At 40.5% G+C, this 17433-nt stretch overlaps 3 protein-coding genes across 4 annotated transcripts; 2 read left to right on the top strand and 1 right to left on the bottom strand.

Annotated features, from left to right (window-relative positions):
* Nucleotides 1-62: 62 nt before the first annotated feature.
* Nucleotides 63-3963, top strand: LOC130201568 (5'-3' exonuclease PLD4). 2 transcript variants are annotated; one of them, XM_056426637.1, is made up of 10 exons: nucleotides 63-267; nucleotides 369-529; nucleotides 1019-1202; nucleotides 1316-1436; nucleotides 1538-1665; nucleotides 2064-2264; nucleotides 2476-2615; nucleotides 2703-2868; nucleotides 2972-3068; nucleotides 3199-3963. In XM_056426637.1, the coding sequence occupies exons 1-10, from the start codon at nucleotides 217-219 to the stop codon at nucleotides 3399-3401; spliced, it is 1452 nt and encodes a 483-aa protein (XP_056282612.1). In that variant the 5' UTR covers nucleotides 63-216; the 3' UTR covers nucleotides 3402-3963. The 2 variants fall into 2 exon arrangements, with proteins under 2 accessions (XP_056282612.1, XP_056282611.1); XM_056426636.1 differs by having other exon boundaries at nucleotides 2476-2868.
* Nucleotides 3964-7531: 3568 nt separating this feature from the next.
* Nucleotides 7532-10046, top strand: srp14 (signal recognition particle 14). Its single transcript, XM_056426188.1, has 5 exons — nucleotides 7532-7620; nucleotides 8316-8388; nucleotides 8477-8589; nucleotides 8705-8737; nucleotides 8904-10046. Exons 1-5 carry the CDS (start codon nucleotides 7597-7599, stop codon nucleotides 8991-8993), a joined length of 333 nt encoding a protein of 110 aa, XP_056282163.1. The 5' UTR covers nucleotides 7532-7596; the 3' UTR covers nucleotides 8994-10046.
* xgb (x globin) lies at nucleotides 9830-17342 on the bottom strand. The gene is made up of 5 exons (XM_056426187.1): nucleotides 16247-17342; nucleotides 13820-13927; nucleotides 12154-12274; nucleotides 11802-11882; nucleotides 9830-10323 (listed from the first exon to the last, which is right to left on the bottom strand). Exons 1-5 carry the CDS (start codon nucleotides 16423-16425, stop codon nucleotides 10207-10209), a joined length of 606 nt encoding a protein of 201 aa, XP_056282162.1. The 5' UTR covers nucleotides 16426-17342; the 3' UTR covers nucleotides 9830-10206.
* Nucleotides 17343-17433: the final 91 nt, after the last annotated feature.

Genomic DNA, 17433 nt, shown 5'->3' with positions numbered 1-17433 from the left:
ACTTCAGCTCAGTGAGGGCTGAGTTAGTTAGGAGCTCTTTGTCGTGGAAAGGTGTCTGCTTTGTGTGCGTCTCAATACTTTGGAAACAAGTCTTCAGTTGAGATTTAGGGCTTTTAAACTGCAACATTTCAAGTGTCATTGTTTTATATTTTAATGTTTGAGACAAGAATTTCCTGCTTTTGAAGACTAAAAGGTGATAACCATTTGAAAGGAAGAATGTCCTCTAGATACATCAAGCTTCATGACGGCTATGCTTCAAGCAACGGGGTAAGACTCCATCACATACCGCTCACGTTGTTCCCTCTGGTTGGTAAGACACAGGGTTCAGCCTCCTGAACTTGATTTCCCATCTACCTCCATGTTGTTAGAGGTGGACTAGCTGTGGGACATTGGCTGTGGTTTTGGGGGGCCTCACAGTCCTCGGGGTCCTGCTGGCCACGGCGGTGCTGAAAAGACCACCGGCCCCCAAAGATTACGAGACGCTTCCTCAGGAAGCCGAGGGGAGCTCTTCCTCTACGGACCAGTGCAGGTAATACTCCCTCTGAAAGTTTTATTATGTCAAATAGGAGCAAATGTAGTATATATATATATATATTTAGCCAGATATATTTTATCTATAGAGAGAGAGATGAATAAATCTGTAAAAAATTACAACATTAATATACATATATATGTGTGTATATGTATATATGTGTGTATATATATATATGTATGAATATTTATTGCATTTGCTTCTTTTTAACGTGTTAAACTCTGGATGAAAGTTGATTTAATACCTGTTGGAGTTTAACATAATTTTATAGCATCACCAGAAAGTTTGAGACTTAACTGAACAATGACTTAATCGTCATAGACCTATGTAATGATGCAACATATATCTCCATCATACAACAGTAAAATAATGAATTACCATGTTCCTTTATAACTTGATCTTCACCCATTAACGTAATGGTTAATAACATTTTAAGAAGGATAAATTGTTTCTCTAAATTCTAATATTCTGATGTGTTTGTCTCAGCATGGCGCTGGTGGAGAGCATCCCTCAACAACTGAAATACAAAGACAATGCAACTTTTGGGATCCCTCTGGAAAATGTCTGGAAAGATCTCATCTCCATGGCAGAGGGCCAAGTGGAAGTGGTCTCTTTCTACTGGACTTTAACTGGGGAAGACATTAGCGTTGAGTCTGCCTCTGACATACCTGTGAGTTCATCACTAAAAGAGAAAGCAACATGAAAACATACGCATCAACTCTTTGTTCAATATGTTGTTGTTATTGGGAAAGCCTTGTGATACTGTGAGTCTGTCCTCTGCAGGGAAGGGACATCCTGAATGACCTTAAAGAATTGCCCTCCAGGAATGTGTCCGTCCGAGTGGTGACCAGTGTCCCCAGCGTTCCAACAAACTCCACAGATTTAGAGATCTTAAAACAGAAAGGTTTGGGAGCGAGTTGCTTGTTCTCTGCAGCGCGTTTTTATTTGTGATGCATTGTTCAAGTCAACTTCCCTAACTGCGGTTCCCTCTTTGGCTGTATGTAGGAGTTCAGGTGAGGAAGGTGGACTTTGGACGCTTGACGAGAGGCGTCCTCCACAGCAAGTTCTGGATAGTTGACAGAAAACATGTGTTTATTGGAAGCGCCAACATGGACTGGAGGGCTCTCACACAGGTAACGATGAATAACAACAGATCAGCACTTCAGTGGCACTGGAATGGCACTTATTTATGGTATTACTCATGGTATTACTCATGGTATTACTACCGGTATTACTTATGGTATTACTCATGTTATTACTCATGGTATTACTTATGTTATTACTACTGGTATTACCTATGGTATTTTTGTAGTTTGACTTTCTTGAAAAAACGTTACTTTCTTTATTCTTGTAGTTCTGAGTTTTTACTCATGGTTGATCCACTTATTGTAAGTCTCTTTAAATAAAAGCATCTGCTAAGTGATATGTAATGTAATGTAACAAATAAAATATATAATTACACATGCTGATATAGGTGAACTTTTTTTTACACCCTGAAGCACCTACACATTATTTCATAATTCACTTGTAGGTGAAGGAACTGGGAGTTGTTGTCTACAACTGTTCCAGTCTAGCAAAGGACCTTCATAAGATTTTCCAGTCCTACTGGATAATGGGACGATCCCACAGCTCCCTCCCACAGCCCTGGCCTTCAAGTTATGACACGGCCATCAACAAACAGCACCCCCTGGTGGTGAGAACCGATGATGTCTCCAGCAGACTGTACCTCACAGTGAGTTCCTTGGGTTTCATTTCCTTTTTAACATGAATAACAGGATTCTGACGAACAAAGGGTATGTCTCTATTTAAACAGAAGTGACCGGAATGTTTGTGCATTACAGTTTCAACAACCTCTAAACCTCAAACTGTTTCCATGAAAGTCAGGTTGTGTGTATTACATGTTTGTGTTTGTCTGATTATTGAATGTTTGTGTTTAACCCCAGGGTTCTCCACCATCATTCTGTCCTCAATCGAGGACGCAGGACCTGGAGGCTATTATCTCCGTCATCTCAGATGCCCAACACTATGTCGATGTAGCCGTTATGGAGTACTTCCCCACCACACGCTTTGAAAAGCCTCAGAAGTGCCCTCAAAAGAAACCATTATTTTTTCCATTGAACTATTTGCCTCTTTTGTCTTATTTCCTGACTTTATTCTTCGACCTGAACAGATACTGGCCTTTCATTGATGACGCCATCAGGACCGCTGCATTCGAGAGAAAGGTGAAGATGCGGATGCTGATCAGCTGTGGGCGGGACTCCGATCCAGGCATGCTGCCCTTCCTTAAGTCTCTAGCTTCAATTGACAGCCCTCAGCAGAATATCAACATCCAAATAGTAAGACGCGACATTAAATAAATGGATCTGCTGGGGAAGAACTGCACCGATCTTTGCCTCTGAACTTTCCTTTTTTTGTTTCCACATCTTTCTCTTTTTTTAGAAACTATACATTGTGCCTGTGGGAAACCAGTCTGGTATTCCATATACCAGAGTCAACCACAATAAATACATGGTGACTGATAAAGCGGCATACATTGGTGAGTGACCGATTGTCTTCAGGATTATTATCCCACACATTTACTGTAGAGGTCAAACGTGTGTGTGGAGGCGCTTTGTTGTCCTTGAAATGGTTAATAATTGACCAGATAATATTGTGTTGTCCCTTAGGTACCTCCAATTGGTCAGGGGACTACTTTCTGAGCACAGCTGGAGTGGGTCTGGTGATTTCCCAGCACGCTCCTCATCCTGTATGGAAGACCAAGGCCCTGCAGGGTCAGCTGAGGGTAGTCTTTGACAGGGACTGGTACTCTGAGTTTGCTGTGTACCTTTCTGACCTGGGGCACCACCCAGATTGTGCATTATCAAGTTGAAAGAAACCTCTTTATAAAGTATAATGCAAGTCATACAAATTACATTCCTTAAAGTCAGTGTGTGCGGAAAGTTAGGTTAAAGTTTTATAAATTAATGATATAAATGGATTAAAGTGTGTACTGCACTAAACCTAGAAATAAGGTTTTAGGAGTTATCATTTATGTGGTTGCTTTTTGATGTTTAGCTGATTGTTGAATTTATGGTTAATGAATTTACTGTGTAATTATTAAATATATATATATATAGTTAACTTCATTTGGAAAGCAATTACAAGATTCATAACTGATATTCCAAATATTGTCATAAACTTTAAGATTTAGGCCTTGCTGATCGCTTGCTGATATTTAAAACAGTTTGTCATATGTAATATCACAAATTTAAAAGTGAACTCAATCAAATTTGTGAATAACCACATTTTGAAGCTCTTGATTTGTTGTTGTTTCTTACAACAATGCTCTGTGACTTATTGTTCTACTTTTTTAAGCAAAAGTGTCTGATCTGTGTATATAAACATATATTTTTGAACTGAACTGAAATAAAAACTGAAATTTCTTCTTTTAATTTCATGCAATCTTGTTGTGATCCAATTTTTATTTAATATGTTATACAAAACTGATTGGAAGTATTTTTGCTAATATTTGTTTGGAGAGAGAATCCAGATAGTATAATGTAATTGTTAAGAAATTTTAAATTGGTATAGCAAACTTAATTCTAAGTCGTCTTATTTTGTCATTGTTTTGAGAATCATAACCATGTGGATACAATCCAGAAAAGTGTTGTGCAACATCACCTTCAGTAAGTATGCTGAACTCCTTCAAGTGCAACATTTAGCAACAATATGAGAAGGGTTTGTTTATATATATTATTTTATGTGCAAAGATGTAATAGAAAAGAATAGATGAGTTTTCTTAACACTGTTCTAAAGTGCTTTTCGAAGAAAGAAAAAATAGAACTAGAAAATGCATTTCCTGCTGAAAATGCGTTGGAATGCTAACATCTGAAAGCTTGAAGCTGAAAAATAAAAAATTAATTGCTGATAATAGCTGAAAATGTCTGAAAATAGATTCAACCGAACGCGCCGATATGTTTGTTATTTTTGTTGCTTAAATGTGACCTGAGAAACTCTGAAGCTGGTTCTCCTGATATCTCTCCATTTAAAGACACGCGCGCACAGGGCCACACACGCGAACAAACGTTGGTCTGTGTGTGTGTGTGTGTGTGTGTGTGTATCATAAACAAGAGTGTGTGTGAGACCCGCCTCTGATTAGCCTAACGTGAAACACCTGTGTGAGTGAGAGACAAACGACAAGCACAAGATTCCCTACTACTTTATCAAAAAATAATGCCTAAAGAGTAAAAATTGTGGCCGTAGTGACGATATACAAAAATAATCTCCACTTGATCCTGACGCAGCTGTCCCCTCTAGCGATGACGTCACAGCTCTAGACTTCCCCACACACATCCATTGAAAACTCCAGGAGGAGCGGAAAAACACATAAAACTAAAACGGGGACAGTTAAATAACTATAAGAGCTATCAAAAGAAGCTGAATGATAAAGTTATAGCTAACACTTCTGGCGACATTTTGTTTCTTTCGCTGAATGTATGCCGATATTGTAAGCTTTTAAAGTTGAACATGTTTAAGCGGATTTGAAGATTTCCACCATTGGATCCCATTCATTATTTATTCCATAAAAATAAAAAAAATTGAACATTTGAAAAGATAGAAAATATTTTAAAATATACAGTAATAGTTGAAGGCTATGTGAACATTTAAAAAATAATGATTGAATTAGCTGAATGTATGAAGATCTTAGAAGCTTTTAAAGTTGAAGACTTTCTCCATTGTGCTGAAGCATTCCAACAATCAACATGAGCAGTGGTCCCCAAACTACGGCCCGCGGGCCGTGTCCTGCCCGCCTCCACATTTGGACCGGCCCCCTGAACAATACCAGAGACGCGTTCCGATTTATTATTTTTTTCACCTGGCCCGCTGCCGTTGAGATTGCAGTGAGACGCGGAGAAAATGTGAAGTGGTGCTCTTCGCAATAAAACATCTTTGATGGGACGTGTCGCGTCTCGGCCAATCAGCGTTCAGATGTCGACAGCGTTTGGGAAGTTAGGTTAGCTTGAATGTTAGTCCGCTACATCTACTGCTGTCACGCTGCACGATAGCGATACTAACAAAGTACCCGTACATTAAAAACGATGTGATTTAGCATATTTTTAGTATCGATACTCCGTTAAATGCTGTCTGCACGCGCAGCGCTCACAGGACAGCGAGTGGCGCGCGCATCGCTCAGTCGTGATGCGCGCTCACAGGTGAGCACACTCTCACCTCTCACTAGCACCCCCCCCCCCCCCGGGCTGGCCCTCCAGCAGACAAGGGAAACGTTATGTGGCCCTCTCAGGAAAAAGTTTGGGGACCCCTGAACATGAGCATGTCTTTGGGAGGAAGCTGGAGAGGGAACCCACGCTGCCAAGGGGAGAACATGCACACTCCACATAGAGGGACTGCCACGACCGGGAATTGAACAGTCAGCCCTCTTGCTGTGAGGCGACTACACCACTGTGCAGCCCCACCCATCTAACCTTAAAAACTAACCATATAAAAAAGTTAAATAGTAATTAAAAAGTAATGAAAAGTTTTTAAAAAGTTAAAAAAATTAAAAAAGTTATAAAAAAAGTTAAAAGTTAAAAAATAATAAAAATGTAATAAAGTATGAAAAAACATTCACACTCATATTCATACCTATGGGCAATTTAGAGATCAATTAACATGAGCATGTCTTTGGACTGTGGGAGGAAGCTGGAGAGGGAACTCACGCTGCCAAGGGGAGAACATGCAAACTCCACACAGAAGGAACCCACAGCCCTCTTGCTGTGAGGCGACAGTGCTAGCCACTACACCACCTTGCAGCCCCACCCATCTAACCTAAAAAAATCTAATAATAGAAAGAATTCCTACAATTTGTATTACACCCATTAAATATAAATATGTTCATTTGTGTAATTGATTTAATTAAATGTATCAAACCATATTTAAATGTGTCACCTCTCAGCAGGGCTTGAATCGTTTTTTGAGTGCTGTAACTGCAAAAATATAACGGTGATTGGATCAATATCACGAAAGTAATACAAATTAATGAAGTTCTAAAAAATAATAAAAGAAAACAATTATAACGTAATTAAAAGTACAAAAGTAATAAAAAAGTAAAAAAGTAAAGGAAAAGTACAAAAGTAATAAAAAGTACAAAAGTAATAAAAAGTACAAAGGTAATAAAAAAGTACAAAAGTAATACAAAGTACAAAAGTAATAAAAAGTACAAAAGTAATAAAAAAGTACAAAAGTAATAAAATAGTAATAAAAAGTAAAAAAGTAATAAAAAAGTACAAAGTAATGAAAAGTACAAAAGTTAGAAAAAAGTTATTTAGACATCAATCTAAAGAACTTCAAGGAATATCTCATCTAGATAAAGTGCTGATGAAACTGTTTTTGACAGTCTGAGGAGAAGAAGAGGAACCCAGCTCTATTTCAGGAAGGTTCCAAAAGAGTTGTATATAATATATAACTTTTTTATTACAATTTCAAATGTCAATATAATACAATTACCTTTTTGGACATACTACATTATGACATTTTTAAACATACTTTTCTCATGACTTTTTACGACGTAGTAAAATGTCATCATCTTTTTTCTACATATAGAATGACTTCATAGTCGACATACTATATTGTGTATCTGTCTGACTTTGTACAATATTTCCAACAAGTTTTTTATTCATAATGTAATATTAATTGTTTTTGACACACTATACATTGTATGACTACTTTGCAACAACAATACTACCACATTTCATTTCTGACTTTGGATTCTTCAGAAACAGAGCTGCTTTCATTTGGATCAAACAGTCTTGAAGTGAACATAGTTAACTTATATTTCTCATGGCCTCCAGTAGATATCCAGTTGTGTTTCTATATTTAATGTTTCATCAACCAACAGACTAATGAAAAATATCTATTTACAAACGTGTTGCATGTTATTCCACTCCCTGCCAGGAGGGGCGCTGTCAGCTAAACCGTGTTTCCACAGGGAGGCGTGGGGCGGGACGTAGTAACGTTACGTGTGCTTTACAGCCTCCACTGTGGTTAGCGAGACACCCGTAAGCCAACGTACAGCTGGAGTTGATATCATGGTGCTGCTTGAAAACGATTTGGTAATATTAAGAGCGTATTGTTGACTAGTTGATGTGTGGACGCGGTGTGCTTTAGTGCAGCTCTAGTTTACAGACGGCTGACGTCAGTCGACAAACTGACCCATGAGCCGGCGTGCTAACATTTGGAGCTAACGTTTGGTTTCGCTTTAAGCTCTAAGCTAATGTAGTTGTCGCACTTTCTCGCGTTTTAAGATCCTCATGCAGACGTTGGTAACGTAACTATCTGTAAAACTGGTAATTATCTCGAACATATACACCAAAGGACCTACGTTAGCATTCAGTAACGTATCATCGCGCTAAGTTAGCGGCTCCTGAAGCTGACTAAAGTAGCGTTGACGTTAAACGACTAAAGCTAAGCTAATAGCCTTACAGTCAGTCGAGTTAATACATGTTTTACGTTGTGTGGAGACGTTACTTGCTATGTAGTTTTCACAACCTATAACGTAACTCAACTGCACGATTATAAGGTGGCGTTACTCTTCGTGAACTCAATCCTACATATCCTGAGATTTGTTTTTTAGGGCGGGTGTTTAAGACTGCAAAAGTTTAGGCGAGGCAAGGTGTCCCTAATAAACTAATTGTATAATCAATCAATGTTTCAAAAAAAAAAAAGTCATACATGTTATCTTTTGTCCTGGAAATTCATCCCCAAACAATAGTCATCATTCACAGATTCACCTTCTTTTTGTGTCCAGTTTCTCACAGAGCTCACGAGGCTGTTCCAGAAGTGCAGAACATCTGGCAGTGTGGTCATCACGTTAAAGAAGTGTAAGCACCTCTTGAGTTTAATTCATGTTTAACCTGTAAATATTGCTTCAAGTTTCCCCTCATCATGGGATGTATTTCTCGTTTCCAGATGACGGGAGGACCAAGCCGGTACCCCGAAAGGGCCGCACGGATTCATTTGAACCAGCGGACAACAAATGTCTCATCAGAGCTTCTGAGGGCAAGAAGAAAATCAGCACAGTGGTGAGTGAGCTTACTGTGTTTCCAATGTATTTATGTTTGATCGAATCAATCTCAGCATTAACGGCGTGTGAAAAAAATAGGGTAATATCTGACTTTTCATTTCTTGCTACTCCAGGTCAGCACCAAAGAAGTGATCAAGTTTCAAATGGTAGGTTGAGCTGATTTTGTGTTTTAAATCTCAGTGGCATTTCGAAGCTATTGCTCGTAGTCCCTGTATGCCGATGGTCTTGATTGGGTCCCCTTGATATTGTTAGAATTATCTTGTGTTTCAGAGCTGTGAGAACCTAATCATGAACTTAAACACCTCTTCGCAGGCGTACTCCAATCTCCTGAGAGCTCATATGGATGGACTTAAGAAGAAAGATAAGAAAAGCAAAAGCAAGACAACCAAAGCCACCCAATGAGACACGGACTCTAACATAACCATGGGGACCTAAACATAATAACCATGGGTCCCTAAACTGGCCTGTACGCTCCTCGGGAACGACAACGGCCTCCACATGGTCTGTCGCCGCACCCCGCTTTTCGACCCATTCCCCTGAGGCCTCGGCATCGCTGCTCATCCACCTGGTGACTGCTTTGATATTGTGCCATTGTTTGCATGGTAATGTCCCACCCCTGGCAGTTCGGTGCCGTTGGAAGTCTGGAACAGACAACCTGAGGATTTTTCGTAATCGTACAGGTCGAATCTCCTTTACTGAATCTCCTCCATCTCTGCTCTGTAGCCAGTTGATCAACAGCTGCGTCATCTGGAGCCAAATCCATGGAGCCCAACCTGCCTTTCATCCTATTTAATTGTTAAAAGTCCATATTTATGTTATATTTACAGGTGAGCTGTGCTGCCATGTTTAAATCCGACCTTGTCTCAAGAAGATTTAATTGGAAGTTTCTCTTTTTTTCTTTTACTAAATGAATAAGCAATGAATTTACTGCAGACTTGCTTCAAACACAGAGCTAAAAAACAGAGCAGATTTCATGTATTTCTTTTTTTAACCAATTGTACTGCATCCAACTTGATTTTGAAGATAAAAGTGTACTTTATTCAATAATTATATTTTACCTCCTGAGGTACAATGAATTTGAGTATTTTTGTTTCATACCAAGCATAAAACCGGCCATTCTTGAACATTAACTGAATGTGTAGTTTCAGTTAATGTGGGCCATTTAAGTGTGAATTCAATTTCTGAATCATGACATGACAAAATGTTAAACCTTGATTTTATTGAAAGGCATGTTTAAGTTATGATTACAGAGACAATATGTTGTATGTAATTTCTGTTAATCCTGATGGCAAGGCAGGTTCACTACAGCTGGTGTGTGTGTATATACATATATGTGTATATATATGTGTGTGTATGTATGTCAGCCATGTGTATTATGCTCCCAGCTCCTGGTCTCATGGAAGAGGACTGCAGCAGAAAGTTAAATTGAGAAATAAAGTGCTCTGCTGAAAGTCACAGCAAGTTTATTTTTGTCCATTTTGATTAAGTGGCTGACAATGACTGAGTTACACATGAGTGTTGTAAAAAAGGAGACTGTAAAACACTATATACATGAACACATGTCTGTGCTGTACGGGTAAAAACGGTCCGACTTGTGACTGAAAGAAGAGGCGCCTCAAAGCGCCGTGTTCCTCTTGTCCGGCCGTTCCTTTGGGGAGAGTGGGAGGTGGCGCTGTCTGTCGCTCTCCTGGTATCCCTGCTTCATCAGGCTGCTCACAAACCGAAACAGGGTCTGGATCACAAACAATACTTATTGGTCTGGGTCTCTATGGGTGAAGGACATTTATTCTATCTACGAGGTATTGCATTGTGTGGATAGGAGTATATATATATATCAGAAACAGTTTTATTGCCAGGATTGTTTACACAAACGAGGAATTTTTTTTGCCGGAAGGTGCAACATTTAGACATGACAAACGACAATCAACGTGACAGCAACAGTGAACTTAAGTATAAGATAAAGTGCTCGGACAACAAATAACTTTAAAGTGTGTGTGTGTTTCAAGTGACGTGTGTTTAAGTTAAAGTGCATGTTAAAGTGGCATGTGTGTGGAGGAGGCCTCTAGTTAAAGTGCATGTTAATGTGACGTGTGTGCAGGAGGGAAGAAGGAGGAGGAGGAGGAGGAGAAGGAGGGGGAAGAAGGAGGAGAAGGAAGAGGAAGGAGGGGGAAGAAGGAGGAAGAGGAGGTAGTCCTGGGGGTGACAGTCAGTGGGGGACCCGGGCTCCATTGATGAGCCCAACTGCCGACGGGAAAAAACTTTTGGTGTGGCGGGAGATATATATATATATATATATATATGCTAAAACATTCCTGCATTTCATCTTATGTGTCCTGTGCCTGATTATTTAACCAGGGCCTTAGAAATAGTTAAATTAGTGCACAACAGTGATATTAAATATTGTTTCCACAAATACGCACCATAGTTGGCGGATATAGAATAGGGAAGATATTTGTAGTTCAGCTATGAAATAAAATGTTTTTTTGTTAAATAAAAGGAGTTTGGTGTTCACATGAAACATTTCAATGCAGTTACTTTAAAAATGGTGAGGGAAAGAGATCTGTATTGGATTACATTTAAGGCCAGCAGTTCTTATTAGTGTATCATCAGTGTATAATTATACATCAATATATTTGAATGACTTGATCTACATATAATATTGTATATGTGCTAATTAATAATGTCGTAATCCTAAATGTTTGGCATGAAAATAAAATGTAAAAAGACTCAAATCAACCACCAGAGGGCCATAGAGGTCATTAATTGAAGCAGAAATATGTGCAGAATTGTAAACTGAAATTAAATGTTATATATGAATGTAACTATAGAAAGATATAACATAACACTAAAGACACGCTTCTTCTAAAAAGACAATTGCGACACTGATGCGGTCCATTAAGCGCAACACTACAACGAAGTTCACTGAAGGAAAGAGACGTCTCTATTGTGTGAACACTGAGCGGGAACAACGTTGCCTCTGTATTAACAACAAGAGCGATCTTGAAGTGGCAGAACGTGATGTGACAGCGCCCATGTGCGCCATGTGCTCATGTTTGGTTCAGTAAATCCCTCATCAGTCCACGGGAAGAAGAGCCATGGCTCTGATGCAGGCCGGACACAGCATTCCACATGGCCTCTACCCAGAACGAGTGGCTGTGAAGGCCTCTCATTTAACACTTGCATAAACAGACACACACAGGTCGCTCTTACCTTCCATGCCTCCTCGAGCTCAGCTGTCCACCTCTCCTTCAGGATGGGCTGCACGGCACAGATGAATTCTGCTCCGACGTACTGTAAAGAAAAAGATGGGCGATACTTCACTGACAGGCTTTTGCTACATTGTGGTAACTAGGGCCATGTCCAGTTGGTGTGTATTATTGTTATTTTCAATAGTAAGTGTGTGTCCATGTTGCAGTTTTGGGTCAATTCATTCAGCTGCTTCAGTTTAGATTTAGTCTCAGCATAATGCTGAGTCAGATAAAAAGAGCTACTGTATGAGTTGAAATTAAAATATATGAAGTACTGTGTAATCAAAGCAGCGTCACAACAACATGTTTCTTACACTGTAGTACTGAGGTGGGGCGTTGTAATGATAATGGCTTTTTCCCAGTTCCACAGCCAGAGCTTCCAGCCTCTCCAGCTGGTCCAGTCTAGCCACGCTTTTCTCGATAAAAGACATAACCCTGAAAGAGATGGAGAAAATAATGACACCCCGCCTGACTGTTGAATTAGCAGTGGACGACTAAAAACAACACCACTGGACATCAGTGTGTTGAGGGACTGCATGGTGACATTTTCAGTTTCATAAACTCATATGCCAAGATAGATAAACACAACTGATTGCATATCATTTCAATCTAGCTCACACTTGATAATGTCAAATTGCTTCATCCTCCTGAAAACACGTTTTATTCCCCCCTCACAAAACACCACAGGATCAATTTCCTTGTGACCGTTTGGAAGATGAAAAGAGAGCAATGGGTTGGAGTTGGTGAAGCTCCCTCTTCCCTCTGTCTCGCTACCACCGTGGATATATATGTCCCCGAGGGGTGCGGATAAAAAGCCATTTGACCTTATCACTGAATTTGAGAGCAGCCGGCTCATCGATGGCATGCGCAACACATTTGTCTGTGCGCCGCTGCTGCAGCGCTGTGCGTCCGGACCTTCAGGTCCTCAGCCAGTAATTGGCTGCCGTGGCCTCGTAGAGCAACACACAGAGGCCTGACGCTCCATGGAAACCACAGACACACTAAGCAGCGTTATAATGAGGCATTTTGCCCGGTCACTTATCCTGTGATTTGTGTCTTGCACTCCACTCCGTGCACATTTGATCATGTATTGTTAAAAAAGATGAGTCCAGTGATATTCTGAATTCTTCCCATAAAAACGACCAAAACAGCTATGCATTGATTCCAGTATTGCCAACCCGGAGGTTTCTTGGTGCCGTGTAGTTCCCTTATTTTCCAAAAGCTATAACAAATTTTTTTTAAAGGATGAGCCACTGTTGCAACAGGTATCGTTTTCCTTCAATAATGATGAACATGATGTCCTGCTGCCGCACATGCTCACCAGAGCAGTGATTCCCAACCAGGTGCTTTTACCCCAATGGGTACTTCTCCTAAGCGGTACCTGACATATTTGTGGAGTGGCTCTGATGATTTGAAAAATCGGAAATAGTTTTGATAAGAGTATACACGTATTGGATTACACATTGGTGAACTCTAACAAGGTCGGTAATCACTGAGTAAAGAGCACCACATGTGTTTTTTCCTTATCCATTTGTTTTTGTACAGCATACAACTACAGCGCCCCGCTGTTTTAGTAAATTACTGACCTTTTAAAACACTTAAACTAAATATTTGTAATCTGTTTCTAAAGATGTATGTCTTTAGTCGGAACCAATGGCTGATATACTGGACACTGGAGGAAAGTGTGTATTCGGTTTGGTTTTCATGGGATTTGCTGACAGCACGAACATGTATAATAATGCCAGCTGTGTCCTATTCCACATAGCAGCTGGGATGATTATCGTCATGACAGAAGCCCATAAATGAACGGCACACTTTTATCTTTTATTGTAGGCGAGACAAGAGGGTGCTGCATGCCAGCCTGCTCTCCTGCCCAGTGCATACCGTGCCGCTCTCTGCTCTGCTAAGGCGGTTGTGTTTGTTCAGCTCCGCTCTGGACGATGCTGATGTGTTGCTGTGTCATGTTTAGTGCAGACTGACCGTAGGCCGTGGGCCCTGAGCTCCCGGCTGGTCCGCAACCTCTCCAGGTCCTCCACGTCTCGGAACAGGAAGAAGACATCCTTGCATTCAGGATGGGTCTCAAACAACCTGTTACCAAGACAACAACGGTGCACGTCTCTGAGAGCCGCCTGTCATATTGACTCCCAGACCAATACAAACCTCCCCCTGAGTTTCCTCACTAACATGACATAACTATATTCACAGAGTGGGAATGTTCAGCTCCTCAACTTTCATTTGGAGGCTTCTGACTCCTTCAGTCATTCTCTCTCTTTGAATCGAGATCCGATTGTGACTTTCTGATCTCACTGTGTTTCTTCTTATCATCACTGCCCTCAATAAACAGGCTATGGTGGTTCAGTGAGTTTGTTAGCCAGGCCAATTCCTCCCCTCACGTCCAGCCGGAGTTGTGATGAGCCACTCGGCCCCCGTCAGAGCTGGAGTCCCCGTTAAATGGAGACACTGATCTTGATCGAGTTTTCCTTTTCTTTTTAAACCTCAGTTAATTCCCTTGTCCAGAGAGTTTATGCATCCTGCCATCCAATGAGAGAGCCTTCCCTCTCCAGCTGAGGTGCCTGTGAATAGTCATGCAGTCAGAATACACAGCTGGATACACAGTTGGATGTGAGTTTTGTTGCGCTCACAATGAGACGTGTGGCAGGTCAAACCGAAGCTTGTTCTATTTTCATTTGTATTCATGGTCTCCAGCGCTGCTAGTGAGAGAGGAAAAAAACATTTTAAAACCTGAAATACAGAATAGAGTCCTCATGAATAAATGCATTAGATGTCTTCAACCTGTGGCCCCGTCCATAGATAGACTGATGAATAGAGTTGGATGGAGAGGTGTTAGAATGGTGAAGAACATGAGTGGCTCGGTGCCCTTTGACACACAGGTAATACCACAGAAAGATTGAATATTGACAAAACAAAATGTCGCTGAGTGTCTTCCATTCAGGCCCCTGGATGTGTTTGAGTGACCTGACTAAGAAACACATGTTTTCATATGTCTACTATAATACATTGTTTTCATTGTCTGCCTGTTATATATTTGTGCAACTCCATAGTTTGGCTTTTTACTTTCAAAGTATAATCTAACTATGTTACAACTGGAGGTGCAGACAATTTAAATGGAAAGAGTCTGAAGCTTCTAGTTACATTAAATGAGAAATATTTAGGCTCTATTTATTGGAAAGTATTTAAGACTTCACGCTTAATTGAATGTCATAAATGTATTGTGTAATGCTACAATGTTTGCACTCCAGTGGCTTGAACATGTTTTTACTCACAATGCATTCCTCCTGCTCATAAGCTTTCTTTCCACTGTGTATACAGCATTGTATGGTCTCATGCAAGTATACCATTCATCTGCAGACAATGCAGCACTATATAGAATTTGAATTGCCGCTGTTCAGAGGTTAACTATTTTGCCACTGATGAAAACGTCCCATCTAAGTTTCAAGAGTATCTCATTCAGTTTAAATTGAGGGAAACGTCCCCTTGCCAAAGAAGAACATTGGTTAAATTAAGAGCAAGAACACAATGAAAAATGGGTGATTGTGTCATTTTCTGTTTTGCGATAACAATTACTGTTCAGTCACCCTCGGGTGGCCCTGACCCACAAGTGGCCCATGTTAGGGTCACCCAGGGGACACAGGGCATGAATTGTGCTTCTATGCCCTATTCTCTTTCCTGTAGCGGCTGCAGACTGAATGCCCGCCCCTCTTTATCACTACACACATTCATTAGTTTTATTTTCCTGTCATAGGTCAGAGAAGTTTTCCCGGATGCAGGTCTTCATCCTAATTGATTAAATGCATTTTCCTGATGGCTCAAGCCTTTAATTGTGTTGCACTATGGCGGGCCTGTGGCTGTGTATCATTGTGTAATGATGTTAAGATGTGATGTGATAAGAGGCGAGGAGGGGAATAATGATCTGAGCTCCAAATTAAAAGCTGTGGGTCAGAGGGAAAACAGAGGGAAGTGGTGGAGTGGATGTTCACTTTCCATCTTGTACAAAAAGGTCAGGCATCATGTCATCATCAGAGCGGGACAGAAGACCTTCTGAGCACCTTCCACGAAGCTGAAAAGGTTAAACTCTTCTGCTGTGCGTTATGATGACCACGAGTATATGAGCTTTTTAGACACACGTGATATGGTAAATGACATTTTTTGTCGGACCTGTTGCGAAATTCCCAATAATCAGGCTACATTGATCAAAATCAAGTGATCAAAAAAGTATACAGTGTCCAAAGAGAATTGGTGTTTATAAAGGCTTCTCAGTTTGACTTGATGGGGACACGATAATATTCCTGATCCTTTGGCTTTACACGATCTACTCATCAGACACATTAACTCTTTAATTTGGACTTATTGACATGCAAAAGTACAAAAGAGGCTTCAGCGTTTTACCTGACGAACATAATAATGCCAACTTTAGCAATATCGTCCCGGATAACTTTCCATGAATCCTTGATCATCTGAATCTGATCCTCGGTGGGACGCGCAGCAGCAACAGCATCCTCCTCTCCCTCTGTAGTCCTCTCACCAAACTCAGCTTTAGCTGCCAGACCTGATAATGCGCAGCCCATTCTACATAGACAAAAAAAGTATTTCTATCTTAACAATTCTATATTTGTGCCAGTCCAGGACGTAAAAAAAAAAAACAAGGATTAATATATTTTGATCCCAGAGGAAATCTGATGTCGGTGGCCTCTGCGTCTCGAAGTGCCTCTTGGGCTTCACGCCTCTGGTCGGTATATCGGATGGTGTCAAGTCTACAGACAGCAGAGCTGCGCGAGCTGCTCAATAGTTCAAGAATAAAAGCCCTTTGGTGATGAGAATGGATTGCAGGCAGTACTGAGGAGGATTGCGCTTTTATGTTGAAGGACTGACCTGCTAATTTCCGGTGTACATCTGTTTGTGGCTGACTTGACCAACAGAGGGAAACAGCGCGAGGGCTATAACCTGAGGCTCAGAGGCTGGCAATTTAAATAAAAGACAGATTATAAATCAGTACATTAATAGAGGCTGATGCCCACGTTATCACATAGAGCTCAATGCTGTATGTGTAACAATGACAAGTGAAGTCGCAACCCCATGGCGCCACAAACTGACATGTATGATGAAGGATAAATACAGAAGGATTGTGTAATATAGGCCTACTAAGCTTATATTAATATGTCATTGTCTCTAGCAGACTTCTAAATCACGTGATTCTCATAACATGTGTAAAATAAGTAAAGTTGATAGGACAACGTCAGCCATTGATTAATCTTATTTGTAGTCACACGTGCATCATTCAATTCATGTTCGGAGCATGTCTTTTTATCTTGCAGATGCAGTTCAGGTCAGTGGGGCTATGTGATCCTCATTTCAAAAGAATGACATCACTCAGATCCTTCCGCGTGTTATGCACCCAACACATTCAGACAATAGTTCTAACTCATTTTCTAAAAACAGAAAGACGGTCTCAGTCTTATATATCAACATGGAAACATTCTTCAATCCTTTAACCAGTGGATTATCGAAGTTGTAGATTTAAATATGAGGTGCATACAATGTATTTGAGATGCATGTCAGCGTAAAGAGGTTACCTA

Source organism: Pseudoliparis swirei, chromosome 11, assembly GCF_029220125.1.
Source record: "Pseudoliparis swirei isolate HS2019 ecotype Mariana Trench chromosome 11, NWPU_hadal_v1, whole genome shotgun sequence".
NCBI lineage: Eukaryota > Metazoa > Chordata > Actinopteri > Perciformes > Liparidae > Pseudoliparis > Pseudoliparis swirei.
Note: the sequence above shows the minus strand (reverse complement) of the source record. Positions and strands in the feature narration are given on the sequence as shown.

What these genes read in the sequence shown, in the direction of transcription:
- srp14 (XM_056426188.1), top strand. Translation starts at nt 7,597, where the DNA reads ATGGTGCTGCTTGAAAACGATTTG. An exon ending in TGCTGCTTGAAAACGATTTG is followed by an intron (nt 7,621 to 8,315) that starts GTAATATTAAGA and finishes TTTTGTGTCCAG; the next exon opens with TTTCTCACAGAGCTCACGAG. An exon ending in GGTCATCACGTTAAAGAAGT is followed by an intron (nt 8,389 to 8,476) that starts GTAAGCACCTCT and finishes TCTCGTTTCCAG; the next exon opens with ATGACGGGAGGACCAAGCCG.
- LOC130201568 (XM_056426636.1), top strand. Translation starts at nt 217, where the DNA reads ATGTCCTCTAGATACATCAAGCTTCATGACGGCTATGCTTCAAGCAAC. An exon ending in GCTATGCTTCAAGCAACGGG is followed by an intron (nt 268 to 368) that starts GTAAGACTCCAT and finishes CCATGTTGTTAG; the next exon opens with AGGTGGACTAGCTGTGGGAC. An exon ending in ACTGGAGGGCTCTCACACAG is followed by an intron (nt 1,666 to 2,063) that starts GTAACGATGAAT and finishes ATTCACTTGTAG; the next exon opens with GTGAAGGAACTGGGAGTTGT.
- xgb (XM_056426187.1), bottom strand. Translation starts at nt 16,425, where the DNA reads ATGGGCTGCGCATTATCAGGTCTGGCAGCTAAAGCTGAGTTTGGTGAG. An exon ending in GGCATTATTATGTTCGTCAG is followed by an intron (nt 13,928 to 16,246) that starts GTAAAACGCTGA and finishes TCTTGGTAACAG; the next exon opens with GTTGTTTGAGACCCATCCTG. An exon ending in CCCCACCTCAGTACTACAGT is followed by an intron (nt 11,883 to 12,153) that starts GTAAGAAACATG and finishes TTTTCTTTACAG; the next exon opens with TACGTCGGAGCAGAATTCAT.